The 25437-nt window shown below is 37.7% G+C and overlaps 2 protein-coding genes across 19 annotated transcripts in view; one reads left to right on the top strand and one right to left on the bottom strand.

Moving 5' to 3' along the window:
* The window catches only part of PRKN (parkin RBR E3 ubiquitin protein ligase), a 1297158-nt gene extending 1283102 nt beyond the window's left edge, over window positions 1-14056 (bottom strand). For 7 of the 17 annotated variants that reach the window (XM_082475576.1, XM_082475587.1, XM_082475585.1 and 4 more), the window contains exon 1: window positions 13915-14046. Coding sequence is in view for 1 of the 17 variants with exons in the window: in XM_082475577.1 (XP_082331703.1) it covers window positions 13915-13921 (7 nt within the window). In the remaining 16 variants the exon portion in view is untranslated. Of the gene's footprint in view, window positions 1-13914 lie in introns of all 17 variants that reach the window. The other 10 variants (XM_082475588.1, XM_082475589.1, XM_082475579.1 and 7 more) reach the window with 4 other exon arrangements.
* A 93-nt stretch (window positions 14057-14149) lies between these two features.
* Window positions 14150-25437, top strand: part of PACRG (parkin coregulated) — a 510323-nt gene continuing 499035 nt past the window's right edge. Inside the window, exon 1 of one of the 2 annotated variants that reach the window (XM_082475671.1) lies at window positions 14150-14641. In XM_082475671.1, coding sequence (XP_082331797.1) covers window positions 14498-14641 — 144 coding nt within the window. In that variant the 5' untranslated portion in view covers window positions 14150-14497. The remainder of the gene's footprint in view (window positions 14642-25437) is intronic. The other variant, XM_082475670.1, reaches the window with a different exon arrangement.

Here is a 25437-nt window from a genome sequence, read left to right as displayed (position 1 = left end):
CTTCCTACTCCCTCAGGGGAGGCCTAATTCACAAAGTTATATTCACCTGACACTAACCACTGCAAGCTTTAAAGTTTGCTTTCTCTGCCCAAATGGGCCTTACAGTTCAACACAGTGTCCATTTGTTGCAGAATGCTACTCTTTATTAAATTGGGATAGACGAGATTAGTATTGTCATAATTTCTGTTAGCCAAAAGTAAATGAGTGACATTTAACATGGCCCTGCTGCCCAAGCTATCATTCTAAAAAGAAATTTAAGCATGCCCATTCTTCGCATTAAGACCAAGTGGTTCCTCATTACTTACAGAACAAAACTCGAATTCTCCAGCAGGCCCTGACCCTCCTCACCCAGGTTGCTCCTCACTTCCTACTCCACGCTTCTTATGCTGTATCCCTGTCAACTACTCCTCCTCCCAAGGAGCACTACTCCTCCATAGAGTCTGCTTCCAAACCCCCATGCCTTACTGTTTGCACTCGGGAGATCACTCAGCCCTGAAGGTCCAGCTCAAATACCACCTCTGTTCTGGAAGTTCCCCAGCTTTATCACAAAAAAATGCATGCTTCCATTATAGCTTCTGTTACTGCTGATCATTGCTTTGCAGGTGTACACAGCATCTTTACGAAACTGTGACTTCCACATTTAGTTTTGGAGACTCAGTGGTATCTCAGGTCATAACTTAGGGTCTCAATAAATGTTTATTGAAGTTAACATTTATTTTCTTCTTTTTTCCAATAAAAATGAACTTTTTCTTTTCTTACAAATCAAATTTTGCATCTATTTAAAAAAATGTATTCCATACTTCCTTTAGAGTTTCTCATAACTGTACTAACAATGCATAATGGAATATTTTCCAAATATTTCAGCTAAAACTGCCTCATGAAAACAAATTCTATACTGACATCTTTTAAAAAATGAAGCAAATTAAGGTTGATTCTTTTTTGTCCTTCATAACTTTACTAGAATTTATTTAAAACATCTCAGCTGTGTATTTCTAACCAAGCCAGATTAGTGATTATTTACAAAGGGCAGGACAATGTTAAACTATTCCACTGGAGCATTAGGTGTCTAATATTCGTGAACTGGCAAAACAGAAATCAAAACGTACATAAAATGGTTATTTGCTCCTGCTTTGCCTGATCACGTGTTGTTGCGTGAAGTCATATTTCTCTCAAAAGCATAACAAAGCTTCCCCTGCTCTACAGGATACAAATGAGCAACATGGTACAGCAAATTACCCAGCTGTAATTCACCATTTTAGTCCTGGAGTGTGGCCACATGTTCTTTTGCCACCTGGGAAAACTACCTTGAAAAGTGAGTTATGTCCTTGGCCAGCTTTATCAACTAGTCCACACACATACACACACACACACACACACACACACACACACTCACACACAATACTAGATTCCTCATGTGTAACATTATTGCATTGTCATTAAATGACTTCAAAAAAGGAAAAATCAAGTTATATAACTGTCAATTCGATGTCCTGTATCCATCACCTTACTTCATAATAAGACACTTTAACACCAGATTTCAAATGGTGAAGGCCTTAATGGTGACTGTGGTAGGCTGAAAAGACCACCTCAAAATGTCCATAACCTAACTCAAACCTGTAAATGTGACCTTATATGGCAAAAGGACCTTGCAGATACAATTAAATTAAGGGTCTTGAGATGGGAGGTTATCTTGGTGGCCCCTAAATGTAATCACAAGTGTTCTTATAAGAGGTCGGCAAAGGGAGATTTGACTACAGTAAAAGAGAAGGCAATATGACCACAGAAACAGAGACTGGAGTGAGGCAGCCAGGAGCCAAGGAGCCAGCACCCTGTAGAAATGGAAGAGGATTCTCCACTGAAGCTTCCAGAAGGAACTAGTCCTGCTAACACCTGGATTTTGGCCCCTTAAAACTCATTTTGGAACTTGTGGCCTCCAGAACTGTAAGAGAATACATTTGTGTTGTTTTAAGCCACCAAACTTATGCTAACTTGTTATAGCACAAACAGGAAGCTAATACAGTGATTGTATTACCATGCCTTGACAGTGTGTAATGCTATTGTAAAAAATGAAAAGTGAAATTATGGTACTAATATTTGTTTTTCTGAAAACACTACTTTTATTACAAGAACATGAAATTACTACAAAAGTACTACTATACTTTTGTCACAAAAGTATAATCAGTTCTACATATGTACCAACCAGTGATACATTCATCCTATCCTTAAGTCTAGGATTATAACACTATTGCATTTTTTGTATTTCCAAAATACTACATGCTTAATGCTGAAGATCAGAAAAAACCCAGAAAAACCACAGTAAAAAAAATCCCACAACCCAAAGATAAAAATTTTGAGGTATACTTCCCAATATTTTTACATATATAAATAGCACTTAAAGCTACGTAGTGAGAGACCAGAAGCAGCCAGAGCGCAGGGCGTGGAACCCTCAAGGCAGTGCCTGGCAGATCAGACTCTGAACATTGGAGCCGGGGCCTAGAGCCGTGTGGCTGACAGGGTCTTGGTGCTCCAGCCAGGTGTCAGGCCTGTGCCTCTGAGGTGGGAGAGCTGAGTTCAGGAGATTAATTCACCAGAGACCTCCTGGCTCCACATAATATCAAACAGAGAAAGCTCTCCCAGAGATCTCCACCTCAACGCGAAGACCCAGCTCCATTCAATGACCAGCAAGCTACAGTGCTGGACACTCTATGCCAAACAACTAGCAAGACAGGAACACAACCCCACCCATTAGCAGGGAGGCTGCCTAAAATCATAATAAGGTCACAGACACCCCAAAACACACCACCAGACACGGTCCTGCCCACCAGAGAGAGCAGATCTAGCCTCATCCACCAGAACACAGGCACTAGTCCCCTCCACCAGGAAGCCTACACAACCAACTGAATCAACCTTAGCCACTGGGGGCAGACACGAAAAACAACAGAAACTACGAACCTGCAGCCTGCGAGAAAGAGACCCCAAACACAGTAAGTTAAGAAAAATGAGAAGACAGAGAAACACACAGCAGATGAAGGAGCAAGGTAAAAACCCACCAGACCAAACAAATGAAGAGAAAATAGGAAGTCTACCTGAAAAAGAATTCAGAGTAATAATAGTAAAGATGATCCAAAATCTGGGAAATAGAATGAGAAAATACAAGAAACGTTTAACAGCACCTAGAAGAACTAAAGAGCAAACAAACAATGATGAACAACAATATAAATGAAATGAAAAATTCTCTAGAAGGAATCAATAGCAGAATAACTGAGGCAGAAGAATGGATAAGTGACCTGGAAGATAAAATAGTGGAAATAACTACTGCAGAGCAGTAGAAAGAAAAAAGAATGAAAACAATTGAGGACAGCCTCAGAGACCTCTGGGACAACATTAAACACACCAACATTCGAATTATAGGGTCCCAGAAGAAGAAGAGGAAAAGAAAGGGACTGAGAAAATATTTGAAGAGATTACAGTTGAAAGCTTCCCTATATATGGGAAAGGAAATAGTTAATCAAGTCCAGGAAGCATAGAGTCGCATACAGGATAAATCAAAGAAGGAACACGCCAAGACACATATTAATCAAACCATCAAAAATTAAATACAAAGAAAAAATATTAAAAGCAGCAAGGGAAAAACAACAAATAACATACAAGGGACTCTCCATAAGGTTAACAGCTGATCTTTCAGAAGAAACTCTGCAAGCCAGAAGGGAGTGGCAGGACATATTTAAAGTGATGAAAGGGAAAAACCTATAACCAAGATTACTCGACCCAGCAAGAATCTGATTCAGATTCGACAAAGAAATTAAAACCTTTACAGACAAGCAAAAGCTGAGAGAATTCAGCACCACCAAACCATCTCTACAACAAATACTAAAGGAACTTCTCTAGGCAGGAAACACAAGAGAAGGAAAAGACCTACAATAACAAACCCAAAACAATTAAGAAAATGATAATAGGAACATACATATTGATAACTATCTTAAATGTAAATGGATTAAATGCTCCAACCAAAAGACATAGACTGGCTGAATGGATACAAAAACAAGACCTGTACATATGCTGTCTACAAGAGACCCACTTCAGACCTAGGGACACATACAGACTGAGAGTGAGGGGATGGAAAAAGATATTCCATGCAAATGGAAATCAAAAGAAAGCTAGAGTAGCAATTCTCATATCAGACAAAATAGACTTTAAAAAAAAGACTACTATAAGAGACAAAGAAGGACACTACAAAATAATCAAGGGATCAATCCAAGAAGAAGATATAACAATTGTAAATATTTATGCACCCAGCATAGGAGCACCTCAATACATAAGGCAAATGCTAACAGCCATAAAAGGGGAAATCAACAGTAACACAATCATAGTAGGGGACTTAAACACCCCACTTTCACCAATGGACATATCATGCAAAATGAAGTTTATAGCAATACAATCCTAACTCAAGAAACAAGAAACATCTCAAATAAACAACCTAACCTTACACCTAAAGCAATTAGAGAAAGAAGAACAAAAAAACCCCAAAGTTAGCAGAAGGAAAGAAATCATAAAGATCAGATCAGAAATAAATGAAAAAGAAATGAAGTAACCAATACCAAAGATCAATAAAACTAAAAGCTGGTTCTTTGAGAAGATAAACAAAATTGATCAACCATTAGCCAGACTCATCAAGAAAAAAAGGGAGAAGACTCACATCAATAGAATTAGAAATGAAAAAGGAGAAGTATCAACTGACACTGCAGAAATACAAAGGATCATGAGAGATTACTACAAGCAACTATATGCCAATAAAATGGACAACCTGGAAGAAATGGACAAATTCTTAGAAAGGTATAACCTTCCAAGACTGAACCAGGAAGAAATGGAAAATATAAACAGACCAATCATAAGCACTGAAATTGAAACTGTGATTAAAAACCTTCCAACAAACAAAAGCCCAGGACCAAGTGGCTACACACGCGAATTCTATCAAACATTTAGAGAAAAGCTAACACCTAACCTTCTCAAACTCTTCCAAAATATAGCAGAGGGAGGAACACTCCCAAACTCATTCTACAAGGCCACCATCACCCTGATATAAAAACCAGACAAAAAAAGAAAACTACAAACCAATATCACTGATGAACATAGATGAAAAAATCCTCAACAAAATACTAGCAAACAGAATCCAACAGCATATTACATGCATCATACACCATGATAAAGTGGGGTTTATCCCAGGAATGCAAGGATTCTTCAATATATGCAAATCAATCAATGTGATAAACCATATTAACAAATTGAAAAAAAACCATATGATCATCTCAATAGATGCAGAAAAAACTTTCGACAAAATTCAACACCCATTTATGATAAAAACCCTCCAGAAAGTAGGCACAGAGGGAACTTACCTCAACATAATAAAGGGCATATATGACAAACCCACAGCCAACATTGTTCTCAATGGTGAAAAACTGAAACCATTTCCTCTAAAATCAGGAAAAAGAAACGGATGCCCACTCTCACCACTATTATGCAACACAGTTTTGGAAGTTTTAGCACCAGCAATCAGACAGGAAAAAGAAATAAAAGGAATCCAAATCGGAAAAGAAGAAGCAAAGCTGCCACAGTCTGCAGATGACATGATACTATACATAGAGAATCCTAAAGATGCTACCAGAAAACTACTAGAGCTAATCAATGAATTTGGTAAAGTTGAAGGATACAAAATTAATGCACAGAAATCACTTGCATTCCTATACACTAATGATGAAAAATCTGAAAGAGAAATTAAGGAACCACTCTCATTTACCATTTCAACAAAAAGAATAAAATGCCTAGGAATAAACCTACCTAAGGAGACAAAAGACCTGTATGCAGAAAACTATAAGACACTGATGAAAGAAATTAACAATGATACAAACAGATGGAGAGATCTACCGTGTTCTTGGATTGGAAGAATCAACATTGTGAAAATGACTTTACTTCCCAAAGCAATCTACAGATTCAATGTAATCCCTATCAAAGTACCAATGGCATTTTTCACAGAACTAGAACAAAAAATTTCCCAATTTGTATGGAAACAGAAAAGACTGCGAATAGCCAAAGCAATCTTGAGAAAGAAAAACGGAGCTGGACGAATCAGGCTCCCTGACTTCAGATTATACTACAAAGCTACAGTAATCAAGATAGTATGGTACTGGCACAAAAACAGAAATACAGATCAATGCAACAGGATAGAAAGCCCAGAGATAAACCCACGCACATATGGTCACCTTATCTTTGATAAAGGAGGCAAGAATATACAATGGAGAAAAGACAGCCTCCTAAATAACTGGTGCTGGGAAAACTGGACAGCTACATGTAAAAGAATGAAATTAGAATACTCCCTAACACCATACACAAAAATAAACTCAAAATGGATTAAAGACCTAAATGTAAGGCCAGACACTAACCAACTCTTAGAGGAAAACATAGGCAGAACACTCTATGACATAAATCACAGCAAGATCCTTTTTGACCCATCTCCTAGAGAAACGGAAATAAAAACAAAAATAAACAAATGGGACCTAATGAAACTTAAATGCTTTTGCATAGCAAAGGAAACCATAAACAGTATGAAAAGACAACCCTCAGAATGGGAGAAAATATTTGCAAATGAAGCAATTGACCAAGGATTAATCTCCAAAATATAGAAGCAGCTCATGCAGCTCAATATCAAAAAAACAAACAACCCAATCCAGAAATGGGCAGAAGACCTAAATAGACAGTTCTCCAAAGATGATATACAGATTGCCAACAAACACATGAAAGGATGCTCAACATCACTAATCATTAGAGAAATGCAAATCAAAACTACGATGAGGTATCACCTCACACCAGTCAGAATGGCCATCATAAAAAATCTACAAACAATAAATGCTAGACAGGGTGTGGAGGAAAGGGAACCCTCTTGCACTGCTGGTGGGAATGTAAAGTGATACAGCCACTATGGAGAACAGTAGGGAGGTTCCTTAAAAAACTAAAACTATAACTACCATATGACCCAGCAATCCCACTACTGGGCATATACCCTGAGTAAACCATAATTCAAAGAGAATCATGTACCACAATGTTCATTGCAGCTCTATTTACAATAGCCAGGACATGGAAGCAACCTAAGTGTCCATCAACAGATGAATGGATAAAGAAGATGTGGCACATATATACAATGGAATACTACTCAGCCATAGAAGGAAACAAAATTGAGTTATTTGTAGTGAGGTGGATGGACATAGAGTCTGTCATACAGAGTGAAGTAAGTCAGAAAGAGAAGAACAAATACCGTATGCTAACACATATACATGGAATCTAAAAAAAAAAAAAAAAAAAAGATTCTGAAGAACCTAGGGGCAGGACAGGAATAAAGACACAGACGTAGAGAATGCACTTGAGGACACAGGGATGGGGAAGGGTAAGCTGGGATGAAGTGAGAGAGTGGCATGGACATATATACACTACCAAATGTAAAATAGATAGCTAGTGGAAAGCAGCCGCATAGCACAGGGAGATCAGCTTGGTGCTTTGTGACCACCTAGAGTGGTGGGATAGGGAGGGTGGGAGGGAGACGCAAGAGGGAGGAGATATGGGTATATATGTATATGTATAGCTGGTTCACTTTGTTATAAAGCAGAAACTAACACACCATTGTAAAGCAATTATACTCCAATAAAGATGTTAAAAAACAAAGCTAACTAGTTCTCATTTATGGTAAGAAAGTTCTTATATTAATTTAAAAAAAATCTTTCTTAACTATTAAAGAATTCACACATATTTATCAATCTTAGGTCATTAATGTTAATCATCCTGTTGTCAACATTTGTTGAGGACAAAAAAAAAAAAATCATGTCACCCCAGAAACCAGACCTCAAATGGCATTTCCACCCTTCTCTAACTTTACCTGCATTACTTGCATTCTACTGGGCATAATATGATTAAATTGAGTACAGGAGCCAGAAGAAATGTTTAATAAATTTATATACGAATAATTGTGACAACCATAACTGGACTCAACAGAGAAGTTCTTTAGATGTTAAACCCCAAATACAAATAATTCTAGAGCTTCCCTCACCGCTCCCCCCCCCAAAAAAGAGTTATAAAACGTGCTGCAGTACTGCACAGTACCCAGTTGCCAGGATATAAAGGCGAGGATACAGACCCCGTGTGAAACTCTAGCAACATAAACTATGAATAAGATAATTTGATGACTTTCTTGAAATCAAACTGATGGAGAAAAAAATTCAATACATTTGATAAGAAAATGTGCATGTAGTAAGAAACATACAAACACACACACACATACATACACACACAGAGGCAATAAAAAAAGAAGAAAACTCCAGAGAGGACCATAATAAAGGAAGAAATTCCCTTACCTACCACTGACTGGGCATGTCACCAGTTCCTCAATGAACAACAGTAGGAAGCAAATATCAGACCTCCACTATATATCACTTTCTGTTTATATCATATAACTATGTCCAAACTGACTGCACAGTGAAACACACACAATTCCCATCCAACACTATGAATTCAGCCATCTTCATTTAAAAACATCTTTAGATATTGTCACACATATATCCAGACTTAGCGGATGCCAACCGACTTGTGCAGTCCACATCTGCTTGTGATCAGCATCCCGGATAAGCAGCGACTCAGGCAATGCTGCCCCAGTTGTGCTTAAATCTGTACCTCTTACTCCCTGAGGAGTCACCAGGGAGCTGGAAAGGACTTCAAGCCATAATTCACAGGTAGAGAGAAGACCTAGAGCATGAATTATTATTCTTAAGTCTTTTATTTCTCCAGATAAGTAAGCCTAAATCCTGCCCTATCCTCAAGCCAGTCCAAGCTTCCTCAATCCCCAAAACTCTGGCTCAAGGGAAAAAATGTAATCAGGACCAGATTCCCCTCAAAACAAAATGCATTTGCTGGGCCTACGAGTAGTTTTACTGCAGACAACTCCCTGTCAAGAGAATGTCTATGGGAGGAGCCATGGTGGTCCTGGTCTGTTTAGTCACACAATTCCAGTCATGACCCTCAGGAACACTTGTATAACCAAGCAAGCCCTGTGGAAACCCCAGAGGCAAGCAAGGAAAGAGCTCACCTCTTTAATTAGTCAGAAAGCAGCTGCTTCTGTGAGCTAAGGAATGAAACATTAAAAGTCCAGCTTCTGACAAAAGCAGAGTGTGGGGAAGAAGAAAATGAGGGAAGGAAAAAGGGAGAGTACAGGTAGATGCTAAAACCAAAGGTTCACCTCAGAAACACACACATTACAAACCTCAGTCCCATTTCTCCATGTTAATACCGAGTGAATTTCAGGTGTCTAATTCCTATCTTTCCATGTTCTGGAAAATGGATCTACTCTGAATAAGCTTAAAAATGACGATGTAACTGCAAAGGGCTTCATCTCAGGTAATATTATTTATTCACTGAAAGTTCAAAAAAAATTTAATAGTAGGAATAACTGGTGCATTCATCAATTACATGGATAAATAACGAACATGTTTCAATTGGAACACCAATATTAGTTCCCTAATCACCACTTTTTTCCCCTAATTTGATAGGGGTGGGGGTTTAAGGGATGGGGAAGGTTGCTATGTGCTGTACACAGAGATCCTTCTCTCTTCTGATGTTAAGGGCTCTAAAATTATGCTTTATGGGGAACCCTATTCAAGTCTTACAGTAAGAGTCAACTGGAGAAATCATCAAGAACCCATCAACACTCTTAAAAATACAAATGTCCTAGATGGTCTCAATATATCACCAAGCATATAAGTAAATAAGCCAGGAAGGTGAGCTGCAACATAAATCTCTTTCTTTAATATTAAAAAATTTAAGAAAGAAACCATTCAGATTACTACAAAGAAGCATTTAAAATGAGCTCATTAAATGCAAATTAAAACAGAAACACTATATAAGCACTGAGCCACAATTAAAGGCTGAAGAAACAGCAGGTAAGAAATAATTTCCATTGATCAAAAAACTAAAAGCTAACAGAATAAAGTATTCTGCATTGAAACTGCTTTCATGAATATGAAACATTACCAAGTAAGAACTTTTTTTCCTGAATTTTTCAAAGAAGCTTTGGAGGTAGAAATGGATTTGCATATCTTAATACAAAGTACTTTCATTGTATCATTTTCAAGCAATGAAGCCATGAGGTTTCAAAAAACGTAGACTTCAAAAAAATCCTTACAAATAGTTCCAAAGTTGAAAAGGGCACAGAGTCATCATTCTAGAGCCTTTGGACCCAAAGAAGAACTGTACATAATTACATGAAATCTATGCAAAAACTTAGAACTTCTTTTGTGACACAACTGTACCTCATCATAAACAGCTTTCAGAGCCTACCTTGGGTACTTAGATGCAGGGTCACTTCTCATCTAAAATTACTGAAATGGCAGAGCAAGTAGCAGTAGACAGTATATTTAACTAAAATATAAATTCTGAGACTTTAAAATTCACTGCATACAAGCTTTAAAACAAATATGCAGATTTGTGGGCAAACAGTACAGTTAGACTGTACATTCATGATGGCGGGGTGTTTTTTTCTGTTTTTTGTTTTTTTTAACTCATGTATCCCTGGCACCTGGAACAGTACTGGGAACACAGTAGATACTCAATTATTGAATCTGCTTTCTTGAAAATAAAGCATTATAAAATGAGAAGTGAAGGCTTTTTCTTCATAAGATTCATTTAAAAAAATTAAAATATACTGTTTTTCATCTATCAGAAGGACAAAAATAAAAATATTTTATGGTACACAGGGGGAACGTGGACACTCTTATAAACACTGTTGGATGGGGGCAGGGCCATTAAGGACAGTTGTACACCTTGTGCACTGTTCGAAGGCAGTAAGTCTTTGGAGAGAGAGGGGAAACCCAGTAGGTGCTTTGCTGTTGAATGCTGGGTCAGTTCTGGGGAGGATGTCTTTTTGTAATTTTTCAGCTCAGAGGAGTAGGACAGCTCTTTGCTACCTTGTTATGGCAGACAGAAATGTAAAACAGGGTGATTTATTTTAAACAATTTGGGAATACCTAGCAAAATTCAAAGTCTACAAACCCTTTAGCTAGAAAATCCACTTAGAAACTGTAATAATATTTTTACTTTACATATAGGCTTACATATGCAAATAAAATGATATGGACACAAACCTTCCTGATGATAGCAACTGTCTGTAAACCTACTGTATGCTCATTTACTGGAGAGTACCTGCATAAGTTATGTATATCCACTAAATACTAGACAGGAATTACTGTAGGGTGGATCTGTACATGAAGATTTGTAAGTCTTCTAAGAGATGTTAAGTTAAACAAGATACAGAAGAGATTATGTTCTAATTATTTTTTAAATCACTCAAAAATCATTTTTAAGACATTGAGTTTGAATTTCAAAATTGGCAACATGGTTATATATATATATATCCATGCACTTTAACATCTGATACTACTTAAATACCTAAATCCAGTTCTATACAACATACATATAGAATATACCACAAATATTACTATTAAAATTCAATTTTAAACACACAAAAATGGTAATCTTAAAAAAGGGTGAAATATAATTTTAAGAGAGGTACCAAAAATTACATTTTTCTAAGTTGAATTCTCTTAAGTTTTTTTTATTATGCTTTATATTATCTTAAAGTTCTCTCCATATTTCTCAAAACGTCATAATTTTTCACCCACTTAAATTATATTTCTTTAGCTGAGGCAGGGCATTTAACATATTAATCATAATCTAACTGGAAAATGTAAGTACTTTTGAAACAGTCTCTGTGCCAAGAAAGAATCCTGAATTTTGAGAAAGCAAAGAAAGGTAATTTTATTGGTAGTGAGGCAACAGTCAATCCCCCTTACTCCTGTTCTACCAAGAAATGCAATTTTTGTTTTTCCTTAAAAGTGAGTTGAGATTTAAATAAAGTAGAAGAGTACTATTAGCATTAAAGAATGTGTAGCAAATTAAAGACAGCACAGGCACAAAAGAGGCAAGTTCTGAGCAGCACACATGTCTTTAACAAAAATAAAATAATCCCCAGATATATATTAATGTATATTTTAATCTCCAGTATATCACTGGATATAGACTATAAATAAGGCCTTTCCTGGCTCCAAAGTTTAGTCAGAAACGGGAAACATCACTCCAAGACTTTCCTTCAATTGCTCCCACTTTCACTTACCTTTGGCATTATTCAACTGAACCAACTCCAAAATTGGCAATTAAGATTTTTATTAAAATGTACCCATTGACCGAATTAGGCAATGCAAGTAGTTGACTAGCTGTGTAATTTATTGTACATTGTCCACATGGTTTTAACAAGTAAGGTACTTTTCTTGGGAGGGAGCATGGATTTATTTATGTTGTAATACACTTATTTGCACTGTGTCAAACAATAGCCGGAGTATGAGAAAGAACACTTTTAAAAATCCACCTTACATTCTCCACGTCACTACCAGTTATTAATAAATGTCTACTCATCAAATCTAAAGATAATACGCTTCCTTCCTGTGTCCCTAAATCCCAAACAAACTAAACTGCCTAAACATAGTTCATTCTAACAAAGTTATCTATATAATCGTCTATTAGATAACAATTTAGAATTAAGTGATGATTTTCAGATCTTAAATTCTTGCCTGTATATAGCTTCACCAACAATCATACCATGCTAGAAAGGTAAGAAAAATTGAACAACATCCTTAGGTTTTATCATTGTTGCAAACACAGTGTCAGTTAGCTGGCATGATTCTCCTAGTGACGGATAGAACGTTTTACACTTTAACATTCGTTTAATAAATAAAAGATGTAAGATGTTTATCAGTGCATACAAACTTACATATTTTTAAAAATCACCTTCTATCTTCTTGGATAGACGACATGTAACTTCAGATGTACTTGCGTTTCGTAAGTGGTGCCCATTCAAGAATAATCCCCAAATAAACTCACCAAACCAATACATAATCTACAGGAAATCTGTCATAATAAACTCCCCAAACAGCAATGTTTTGTAATCACACTGTACGTTTCCATTAATTTTCAGAGATAACCCTTAAAATAACTTTTGGCTTAATCCTGGAAGACAGGAACTCTTCTAATCTTACATATTATAGTGTTTATAAGCAACTCTAACAGCCACTTCCAAAGCTTTATTCACATAAATGCACCTAGGGCCTTCTGTGTATAAAATAAGTGTTTTTTTGTTTGTTTTTCTGTTTTGTTTTGTTTTTTGCATAATGAATCGTTAGTTCACTAGGCGAAAGTTTTCATCCTTGCTATCACTGACTCAATTATTCTTTCATCTCAGACCTCTAGGGATTTAGAAGACAAAACCCAAGGGAGCAAGAAGTTTAAATCCATCTGCAGGAATTTGTTTTGACCTCAACCATCGTCCCTAGGCACCGTCCATTAGAGCTTCGCGCTTCGCGAGCGTTTCCCTTAAAGAGTTCTCCGGAGAGTGGGTCCCAACCTGTCCTAAGCGGGAAGACAGCCTCCCAAGCGCTCTGAGGGACGGAAACCGGGGCGGAAGGCGGGGCCTTCCCACGGCCCTCGAGGTTCGGCGGGCGGTGCGCTCGCTGACGGACCGCGGGACGCAGCCTTCGCCTCGGGCAGCGCCGAGGCGCACGCCAAGGTCCCTCGCGAAGTTGTCTCCAGGGGGAAGCCCGTCAAACGAGGGCCGGGTGGGGGCTTAGGACACACACACACTTATTCTCCAGGGCCACGGCGGGCACCGGGGAGCCGGCGGCGCGGGCTGAGGACGGCGCGGACACTGACACCCTGCCACGGGCAGCGGACACGGGCGGCACCCCGGCGTCCCTGTCAGCCGAGGCCCGGCGCGGCGCAACAGCTGGGCGCGGGGCGGCGCAGAGAGGCTGTACCTGTCAGGTACCCACGTACCTATCATGGCCACTGGGCAGTTGGAGGCTGCCGGGCGAGCAGCGGCCTACACGCACGCCGGCGCCCGCCTGCGCCTCACACGAGCGGCACTCCCGGGTTAAATCGTCCAGGAAACCTTTCCCCCGCGCCCTCCTGTGGGGGCGCGCATGCGCAAAGGGGGCTTAGCCCGAGGCCTTCTGGGAGTCGTAGTTTTAATGCATAGTCTCTCCTCAGGTCGGTCGCCGCCGCCGCCCGCGGCCCGGCGCCCGCCGCCCTTTCGGCCTGAGGCCTAGGAAACGTCCGTCACCGGGAGGCAGGGTCGTTCGGCCGCAGTGTTGACGTGTCACTTAGCAACCCGGAGGGTTACCTCTGGAAGCTTGTTGCGGCTCTAGCCTCGGCCCTGCCCTCTTCCCGCCCTTCTCCTCCCCTCAACTCCCTTCACCTGGGAGCTGCCACACATCTGGATCAACTTGAGCGCTACGAGGGCGTGAAATTCTACCAGTAACGCGCCTTTTCACATTTTTTCCCGACCTCCTTCTCCATCCGTAAAACTCACTGATTCTTTTACTACACGTTTTATGAGAACAAGACATTTTCTAGGAAGATGGTGGCAGAAAAAGAGACCCTGAGCTTAAACAAATGCCCAGACAAGCTGCCGAAGAGGACCAAGCTGCCGCTCCCGGTGCACCAGCCTCACTCCCTGGTTTCTGAGGGCTTCACAGTCAAAGCCATGATGAAAAACTCAGTCGTAAGTGATCTTCCTGAATTGAATGCACTCGCTCCGAATCAGGGGACACCAGGTTGTAGAGGATGGCTAGCCCTAGGATGGATTCTGAGCCCATATCTAGGGTGGTCTTTGCCAAAAACGGCAATTGCTCGGCCAGTAACAGACGGTGCCCAACAGAGTGTGGAGGTCCAGGCTAGGCTGCTAGAAGGGATCTCGGGCAGCTGATGTACTGTGCCCGTTTCTAAGCACCTTCCTAATAACTCACGGTTTCTAGACCACCTAAATTTACTCTTAAGCTATTTACACAAAGAAGAAAGATCTCCTTTACTTATTGATTCCTAAACTATCTCACTCAGCAAAAGGCCTTATAGAAGGAGAGTTCTTAGAAATCATGAACTCTCTTGCAAAATTTAACATGTGCTGATGATGTACAGCTGGGAACGTAAACTCATTAATTAACAGTAAGAAATTTCATCAATCAACCTAGAAATTTTTAGAATATCCTAGCATTTCTTCTAACAACACTCTCACAAAATGGCATGTTAGAGTACTAAAAGGCAACTTAGTAAGAAGTCTATTTCCAGATAGATATTTTAAACTATTAAACAATCCAAGCTTCTGTTCAAGTATCTCTGCCTATTAATACAATTCATATTTCATTTCTACTGTTTTGTGGTAGTAAAAATCAATTATTCTCAATATGATTAGGAGGAAAAGTTTTAAACTGCACACAAATGGTTTGGGTACGTGCATGATAGTTTAAAAAAAAAAAACTTTTAATTTGGTATGCTACACCAGGTTTTACTACTGAGTAAGCACCTGTCTGGGAATGAGATATTCAATAATAAATGCAGCTTTCAAATTTGTGTAATTTACACTCTGGGAGGATCTGACTTATTGTAGAGCAACTCATTATGTTAAATGAAGAGCATTGCTTTCCAGTGTCATTATTTGTTTTACATAAATGTTGCAAACCTAATACCTTATTCCTTAAAATACATGAATGAAACAGATCACCTTTAGACCCTGAGGCCAGATTCCCATGTTGCTACACAAAATGAAATTCTGGTTGTCAGAATGTGTGTCAGTTGAATCGCAATAGTTAAAATTCTTAGAAATAGACTAAAACTTTCTGCTTGTTGTAACTGCAGTCCTTTTGCATGTATTTCATGTGAATAGGTGGTCATGGGAGTCAATATGACTAATTTATCAGCAACACAGAATACCATAACATTAAAGCTAATTATTTCTTTTTTTCTTCTAAACAGTATATATGATTATAATTTTAGTGATATTTTTCAATGTTATATTTCTTCAAAGACGTGAAAAATTGGTCAGATTCTTTTTTTTTCTAAACCTATATTTATAATCACGTTTTCTTTTTAAAAAACATAGCTTTTCACCTAAAGTCATAATTCTGGAAAATCAAGTATTTCAGTATTGAAAAATGTAACAAATATGCTTATAAGACTCAAACAAAAAAATTGATTATGAAGCAGGCTTCATTATAAACAACTTACTTGAGATAAATTATCTTTTTGTTTCCATATACTTAAGGAAAATCCCTTAGTGTAATATTTATGTCTCCTTTGGGATCCTCAAAAGAGGATGAGTCATTCTTTCACTTCATTTAGTGGAAATCATAATTGTTAGATGCAAACATTATTCATCCATCCATTCATTCATTCAGTCAACAATAGTTTTTTTGATTGTTTTTTGTTTGTTTTTTTAAATCTGAGAACTTGCTCAGCATACTTCTGGGGATTTGGGATCAGCAAAACAAAGTCTCAGTCCTTAAAACTCCCAAGGAAAACCACCACTAACAACAATGGTCAAGTCTTGATAAAAGAGAGAGACTGTTTATACAAACTAACTACAGTGGTACAGGAAATAAAACCCTTCCTTTTCATATCCAATATTAACATTTCAACATCTCTGCCCTCGACAGGATAGACTTTTCAGCATTACATAGTCAAAACACCCCTCTTTCTTAAGGTTTATTTCTTTTTTTTTTTTTTTTAATTAATAGACTTTCCTTTTTTTTTTTTGAAGTATTTATTTATTTATTTATGGCTGTGTTGGGTCTTCGTTTCTGTGCGAGGGCTTTCTCTAGTTGCAGCGAGCAGGGGCCACTCTTCATCGTGGTGCGCGGGCCTCTCATTATCACGGCCTCTCTTGTTGCGGAGCACAGGCTCCAGACGCGCAGGCTCAGTAATTGTGGCTCACGGGCCCAGCTGCTCCGCGGCACGTGGGATCTTCCCAGACCAGGGCTCGAGCCCGTGTCCCCTGCATTGGCAGGCAGATTCTCAACCACTGCGCCACCAGGAAGTCCTTAAGGTTTATTTCTATTCAGAAAATAAAATGGCAATCTCCAGCTTTTCTTTTCTTTTTTATTTTTTAACATCTTTATTGAGGTATAATTGCTTTACAATGGTGTGTTAGTTTCTGCTTTATAACAAAGTGAATCAGCTATACATATTCATGTATCCCCATATCTCCTCCCTCTTGCATCTCCTTCCCATCCTCCATATCCCACCCCTCTAGGTGGTCACAAAGCACCGAGCTGATCTCCCTGTGCTATGCGGCTGCTTCTCACTAGCTATCTATTTTACATTTGGTAGTGTATATATGTACATGCCACTATCTCACTTCGTTCCAGCTTACCCTTCCCCCTCCCCGTGTCCTCAAGTCCATTCTCTACATCTGTGTCTTTATTCCTGTCCCACCCCTAGGTTCTTCAGAACCATTTTTTGTTTTTTGGTTTTTTGTAGATTCCATATATATGTGTTACCATACGGTATTTGTTTTTCTCTTTCTGACGTCACTCTGTATGACAGTCTCTAGGTCCATCCACCTCACTGCAAATAACTCAATTTCGTTTCTTTTTATGGCTGAGTAATATTCCATTGTATACCTGTGCCACATCTTCTTCATCCATTCATCTGTCGATGGACACTTAGGGTGCTTCCATGTCCTGGCTATTGTAAATAGAGCTGCAATGAACATTGTGGTACATGACTCTTTCTGAATTATGGTTTTCTCAGGGTATTTGCCCAGTAGTGGGATTGTCCAGCTTTTCTTAATTGCAACTCCTTGTTCCAAAAGCCAACCCTCAAACCACTTTTCTAGCGTTAGGGCTTGCCATCAGTTCCTCTTTCCAACACTCGCTAATTAAATAAGTCACCATTCCAGTGTACTTCCCCAAAAGACTTGTAGAACTATATCCTAAGGAGGTATATGGAGACTCCCAATGTTTCACTGAGGGTGCTTTAGTAATATAAGTATACAAGCTTGATCATAGACAGATATGATGAGGTGGGCTGTGCAAGCCGAAATCCTTAAACAGTCATAATCTATGTATGTGAATGCAAAATTATTTACAAAATAATGATAAATGTAAGTAGCTAGTTTTTTTTTTAAATCCCGATGTCAAGTGTTCTTCAACTGTAAGTAGTTCCTTTACTTTACCTCTGTGAAATTGTTGTTGCATTCTGTATAGAAACAAGCAATGACAAAAGTCCTGCAATCAGAGAATAATAATCAAATTCATATTATTATAATGTTTGACTCAAAAGAATGATAGGAGATGCAGAATTTGAAGATTTCCTAGTTTATTTTCCCTTTAAAGGCTTTGTTTGTGGTCTGATAGAACCTATAACCAGAAACCAGTAACCCAGTGTTGTACTGGCTTCTTCTCAACAGATGGTAGTTGCTTTCTGTGCTAACCTACCTTGTAAAGCAAGTTAGGATATGGGCCCGAGGTTATGATGAATGAGATGCTGAATTCAACTGAAGCTTTATACTACATCTTTCCTTTTCAGTAGACTATAGATGTTTTATGCTCAAAGTTTATGGGAATGGGAGAAATAATTCTTAATATTACTTTACTTATATAGAAACTTTTATACTTACTAATTCATTCAACACATAGGAGCAATGGTCAGTATTTATAAATGATATATTAAGATATTGATTTGGCTGCTGTAACAGTGACCAAATAACAATAGTTTAAGTAAGATGGAAGTTCTCTCAGAGTCCAAGTTTGTAGGCAATTCATGGAGACTGGGCACTACTTCCCCATGAGATAGGTCCAGGGACTTAGGAGCCTTGTATATTCTTGTTTTGCATCCTGCAGGATGATGCCCTGAGTCCAGGTGAGCTCACCATCACCAGGGTCAAATCCCTACTCTCAGGATGGAGGAAATAAGAAACAGAGTGCTTCCTTTTATGAGCATGACCCAGACACAGCACCCCACTTTCATTCACATCCCACTGGCCAGAGTTTAGTCATAGGCCTATATTTTCCCTTTTTGCAAAAGCCTATGAAAGACTGACCCTTGCAGCAACTCTAGGCCCCCATACCTGTTCCTTCAGGAAAAGGGCTAAGAGTTATATAGTTCCAAAAGAGCATAATCTCCAACACCTACTTCATGCAAGAGGAGAGAAAAATGAGTAAGGAGCAACCTGCAAGAAGAGGTAGGAAGAAATGGAGAGCAAGCAGCATGTTCCAGAAGCTGCACTCATCACTTTTGCTCAAATCCATTGCCAAACCTAGGCTTATGGCGACAACCACTTACAGGAGAGGCTGGGAAATGTAGTCTCTGACAGGTAGCTCTGTGTCCAGCTAAAACTTGAGGCATTTCATTACTGTAACAAAAGGAAGAACAGAAATTTGGGGTTTATTCGACGTGTCCACCGTGAGAGTTAAATATTGCTAGAAAAGAAAAGAAGAGGGACAAGTAAAATAATTACAGTACAAATAAATGCACATCTATGGTAAGGCTTACAAATACCTACTTAGGACAGTGGAAGTGCTAATGACGAAGGGACCAAGTGACAATAACCTCATTGAGACCCTCATTACCTTTTGTCTAGGTTTTTGCAGTATCATCTAAACTGGTCTCTAGACTCCACTCACCAATCAGTTGATTGCCTCAATCAACTATCAGTACTATTACACTTATCCTTCCAGTACAAAGTTCTCTTATTGCTGAAAGCTTTTGGAGATCATTGGTCCTTATAGCAAGAAATCATGGTACCTCCACAAGACCAGCAAGGCCTTCTGTGATCTAACCCTATTCTGTGGATTTAATTTCATCTCCCACTATTCTCATTTGTTTCCACCAAATTAAACTATAACTCTTCATTGCTTTGATTTTGCTTGTGTTGTTCCCTTTGCTTCAATGCCCTTCTCCCTACATATCTTCAAACATAAATCCCTTCAGTCATTAGGTAACAAATGATCACTGACTGTGCCATACACTCTTTTAGGTGCTGGAAATCTAGCAGTAAGGAAGAGGCTAAATGCATGCCATCAAGGAGCTTATATTTTTGCAGCCAGCTGAAAGGCCAGCTGCTTCAAGGTGACTCCCCTAATTCTCGTTCTCAACCAAGATGGAAACTTACTTTTGTTCATTGTTTTCTACCACATATTAGAGTTATGTCTACCCATGTTTTACCTCCTCGAGTAAATTCCCTGTGAGGGCAGAATCTGTGTCCAAGTCATTTTTTTCATCCTAACAGCACTTAACAATGTACTCAATAAATATTTGATGAATGAAGAAAAGCAATTCTACACTTTTCTGTTATCTCATCTTTTTTCCTCCTGTTGTTATAACTGTTATCTGTCTTTAGTTTGTTTGTTTTTTTTAAACCACCCTCCTCCAATTGAGGAACCCAGAAGTTCCCTTTAAAACAGCCAGATGATGACATTGCTCACTTCAGATCCTCAGGTGGCTCATCTTAGTGTAAAGCTGAAGTTTTTAAGCTCCTATAAGGCACTATGTAATCGATCTGCCATTTCTTCTTTATATGTATAACTTAGTACTTCCTCCCTCCCTTGTTCTGTTCCATCCACAATAGTTTCCTTGCAGTTTCTTGAATATTACCAGTTACACAGCTGCCTCAGTACCTCTGCCCTTCCTGTTCCCTCTGCCTGAAATATATTTCCCCCTACATATCACCATCTCTTGATCCTTCAAATATTTGTTCAATAAACTAACTTTTTAGTGAGGCCTCTCCGACTATTTAAAATGTCAACCTCTTAATAACCCCCTCCATCCCTGTTTCAGCACACCCATCTTCTTTCGCTTTGTTGTATTTTTCCATAGACACTGATCACTCTCTAATATTAATCTAGTTTATCTTATGTCTTCTTCCACTGCAGAGTAAGCTCCTCGAGGGCAGGGAATTATTACTGTTTCACTCACTGCTGCATCTCCAGCTCTAGAAAAGTTCCTGGCACACAGTAGGAGCTATTTTTTTTTGTCAAATGAATTAATGAATGACCATGTTTTATACTATAATTAGCAGTCATCTTCAAATTAGCAACTTCAAGGAAATGCTAATGATGTTAAATAAGTATAAAATATAGGAATGAGAATAATTTACAAATGTTTTATGCCATTTTTAATTAGCTTCTTATTAAAGTTATACATGCCCATTGTAAAATGTTTAAGTGGCTTGGCTTAGTAAAGCTCTCTCCTATTTAATATTACGGGGAAAATTTTAACCTTTTTTTCGCTAGTCCTCTTATAATTTCAATGTTTTATTTTAAAGCTTTACTTCATCTTAATTCATTTTGGTTTAAGAAGTGAGGTATAAATTTTATTATATTTTTTCCAAATTGGTCAGAAGTTGTTACATTACCTTTCACATATAGTTAAACTGGATTATAAAAAAAATCTGCCTATTTAATTTGAATGCTCTGTCAGTGCTATATGTATATTAATGATAGTGGCTTTGTGTATGCTTTAATATGTGATAGGGCTTGTCATCTCTATTCCATTTCTCTTTCTAAGCAATCCTATGAGGAGTCAGGGCAGACTTTTTTTTTTTTCCATTTAGCATATAAATCTCAGACAATTTAATTTTTTGTTGTTGTGGGTCACCTATTAAATGGCAGAGCAAAGAATGTATGCTATATTACTAGATTTTTCTAACTGAGAACAATCCTCTCGATCACTTTTTTTAGACTTTGGTAGATGCATAACATGCAAGTGGAAAATGTACACATATCACTTGATAAATATTAAACCAAACACACTGGTGTAGCCAGACCCAGATCAAGAAACCTTACCAACACCACAGAACCCCTTCAGGACCTTTCTAGTCACTGCCCAGATACATCCCAAGCTGACCTTATCCCAACTTCTGTCAACAGATTTCTGCTTATATTCATGGAATCATAGAGTATGTAGTTGTTTTATGTCTGACTTCTGGGATCACCATTGTGAAATTCACCCACATTACTGCATATGATCATAGATCCTTTCTTTCTACTATTTTCACGTGGGAATATAACATAATTTATTGATCCATTCCTGTGTTGATGAGTATTTATGTGACTTCTAGGTTAAGACTTACAAATAGTGCTACTAGGAAAATTCTAGTATTTTTTTTTTAACTGAGGTATAGTTGATGTACAATATTATATAAGTTTCAGATGTACAACATAGTGATTCACAATTTTTAAAGATTATACTTCATTTATAGTTTTCGTAAAATATTGGCTAAATACCCTGTGCCAGTGTCCATTCCCTGTGCCAAGGACTATGTCCTTGTAGTTTATTTATTTTATACATAGTAGCTTGTGCCTCTTAATCCCCTACGCCTACTTTGCTCATTCTCCCCTTCCCTCTCCCCACTGGTAGCAACTAATTTGTTCTCTATATCTGTGAGTCAGTTTGTTTTTTGTTATATTCACTAGTTTGTTTTATTTCTTAGATTCCATGTATAACAGACAATATTCCATGTGATAACAGGCAGTATTTGTCTTTCTCTGTCTGAATTATTTCACTAAGCATAATACTCTCCTGGTCCATCCATGTTGTTGCAAGTGGCAAAATTTCATTCTTTTTTATGGCTGAGTAGTAGTCTATTGTATATATGTACCACATCTTTTTTATCCATCCATCTGTTGATGGACACTTAGTTTGCTTCCATATCTCAGCAATTGTAAATAATGCTGCTATGAACATTGGGATACATGTATCTTTTTGGATTAGTGTTTTCATTTTCTTCCAGTATATACCCAGGGTGTAATTGCTGGATCATATGGTAGTTCTATTTTCAGTTTTTTGATGAACCTCTGTACCGTTTTCCACAGTGGCTGCACCAATTTACATTCTCACCAACAGCATACAAGGGTTCCTTTTCTCCTCATCCTTGCCAGCATTTGTTATTTACGGTCTTTCTGATGATAACCATTCTGACAGGTGTGAGGTGATATCTCATTGTTTTGATTTGCATTTCTCTGATGATTAACAATGTTGAGCATCTTTTCATGTGCCTTTGGCCATTTGTATGTATGTCTTCTTCAGAAAAATGTCTATTCAGTTCTTTTGCCCATTTTTTGAATTGGGTAAATTTGCTAAAAAAAAAAAAAATGCTAAATCTATGTCAAACAGCATACTGCCTGTATTTTCTTCTAGGAGTTTTATGGTTTCTGGTCTTACATTTAGGTCTTTAAACCATCTAAAATTTATTTTTGTATGTGGTGCAAGAAAATGTTCTAATTTTATTTTTTTACATGTAACTGTCCAGTTTTCCCAGCACCACTTATTGAAGAGACTGTCTTTTCTCCACTGTGTATCTTGCCTTCTTTGTGATAGATTAAACTACCATAAGTGCATGGGTTTAATTCTGGGCTCTCTATTCTTTTCCATGTATCTATGTGTCTGTTTTTGTTTGTTTGTTTGTTTGTTTTTGCCAGTATCATACTGTTTTGATTACTGTAGCTTTGTAGTATAGTCTGAAGTTAGAGAGCATAATACCTCCAGCTCTATTCTTCTTTCTAGTACCTATTTTTGGAGAACATGTGTAAGAATGTCCAGGTTGCTGGGTCCTAGGGTTTGCATATGTTTGCTTTAGCAACTATATAAAAACCATTTTCGGAATTGATTTTTCAAATTTAAACTCCTGCCAGCTCTGAATAAGAGTTCCATTTGCTCTATAATATCATCGATAACTACTTTTTTCTTTATTTTGCATTTTAGGTATTCTAGTGGGTGAATAATGTTATCTCATTGTGGATTTAATATTCATTTTTATTCTGACTAATTGAGTTTAAGACTTTTTAATTTATTTATTGGCCATTTGGTTGTCTTTTGTGAAGTGCCTTTCTAGACTTTTGCCTCCTTTTCTCTTGGCTTGATTGGGTGTATTTATTTGTAATGATTCTTATTCTTCATATTTTATTCTAAATGATATAAAGCAATTGTCAAATACATGTATTGCAAGTATAGTTTCCCTGTCAGTGAGTTTCCTTTTCATTCTCTTAATGGTGACTTTCATCCTCCTCTTTTTAAAATATACATTCGTGAGAAAAAAAAAAAGATCATAAACATTATCTTATGTATTTATTTATAATGTTTTCCTCAACCAATTTCAATAGTTTCACAATAAGATACGTATACATTGAGACAAAAGACTTTGAGAATAGATTAGAATGATCAGAAATAAAATAGAACAAACAGCAGTGAAACAATGAAATAAAATGTAATTAAAGTAGGAAGCTTGAGCTTAAGAAAAGGAGAATCAATTTTTTCATTCATAAGTGTCAGTATGTTTATTGATTGATGTTCAAATTTCATTCTGAGCTTCTTGGCATCAGAAGGGGCCAAAAGGGGAACATTATACATTTCTCATTATCATAAAAGAAGTAGCCTGCCAGTCCCTATAGGGAATTCAAGCTTTCTCTACACTGAGTTCTCAGAGAAATTGATCCTGTAGCATTTTAAATACATGCAACACACCCTATCTATATTTTTATTTCTTATTTGAAGTACACTGGCCAATTTCATCCACAAAAGACTTCAGTAAGGGCCAGGTAGGTGATGTTAAAATCTATCTTGAGGAACTGGATTTTCCATGAGATTAAATTCACATGGTATATGTATGTAGGCTTTGGATGGTCCAATTTGATCCAAGAACAGAATTCACAGTGCCTACAGGACAGTGTAGACTTTGTTTTAGCTGTGGTTGTTCTCAGTTCATTTTATGACAGTAGCGAGATGGCTACTGTTTTTATAAGATGTCAGAGAGGAAGTGTGTGATGCTAAGAGACCACAGCACCGAATGGCCTGAAAGAGGCTGGAAAGACTTCTCAAAGGGAATCTTGTTTGGTGAAATATAAAAGATGAGGGGAACTGAGGGGAAGAGTTAGGGGCAATAGGAAAAGGCTCAGAGACAAGACAGACCAGGCTTCCTGCTCACTCAGTTTTCATTCTTTATTTTATGCTTTCTTTGCCCAAAAGAATTATGTCATAAATTCTATTCATTATATATATGTTTAAAATTCTTTAAATTGTATATATTTTATAGAATATATAAGTAAAGTATATATGTATTTTAGAAAAATGTATGTACATAATACACATTTATATAGCTTGTATATTTAGCTTGTATTGTGTATAATTATAATACTTTATATGAAATTGTACAGATTCCTTCTAACTTGCTAATATTTTACATGTCATTACAAACTCCTCTTGTACATTTAAAAACACCTCATAAAATTCTGTTCTCTGAATGTGCCATAATTTCTTTAGTAATTCGCTCAGGTTGCTTTCAGTTTTTTGCTATTATACATTATGACAAAGTTAATATTTTTATACAATTTTTTCTGCATTTTAAAATATCTCTTTGAAATATAATTTCTGAAGTAGAATTACTGAATCAGAGTTCTTCAGAATATGAAGACTCTGATGAAGGTTTGATCTATACCACTCCTGCAATGCTTGACTCTGCCTGTTCTACCCTCTCCTTGTGGCCTGAGGCAAAGGCCTGAGGTTTCTAAGTACCCCAGCCCTGCCGAC

This window comes from Balaenoptera physalus, assembly GCF_965194825.1.
Source record: "Balaenoptera physalus genome assembly, chromosome: 9".
Taxonomy (NCBI): domain Eukaryota; kingdom Metazoa; phylum Chordata; class Mammalia; order Artiodactyla; family Balaenopteridae; genus Balaenoptera; species Balaenoptera physalus.
Note: the sequence above shows the minus strand (reverse complement) of the source record. Positions and strands in the feature narration are given on the sequence as shown.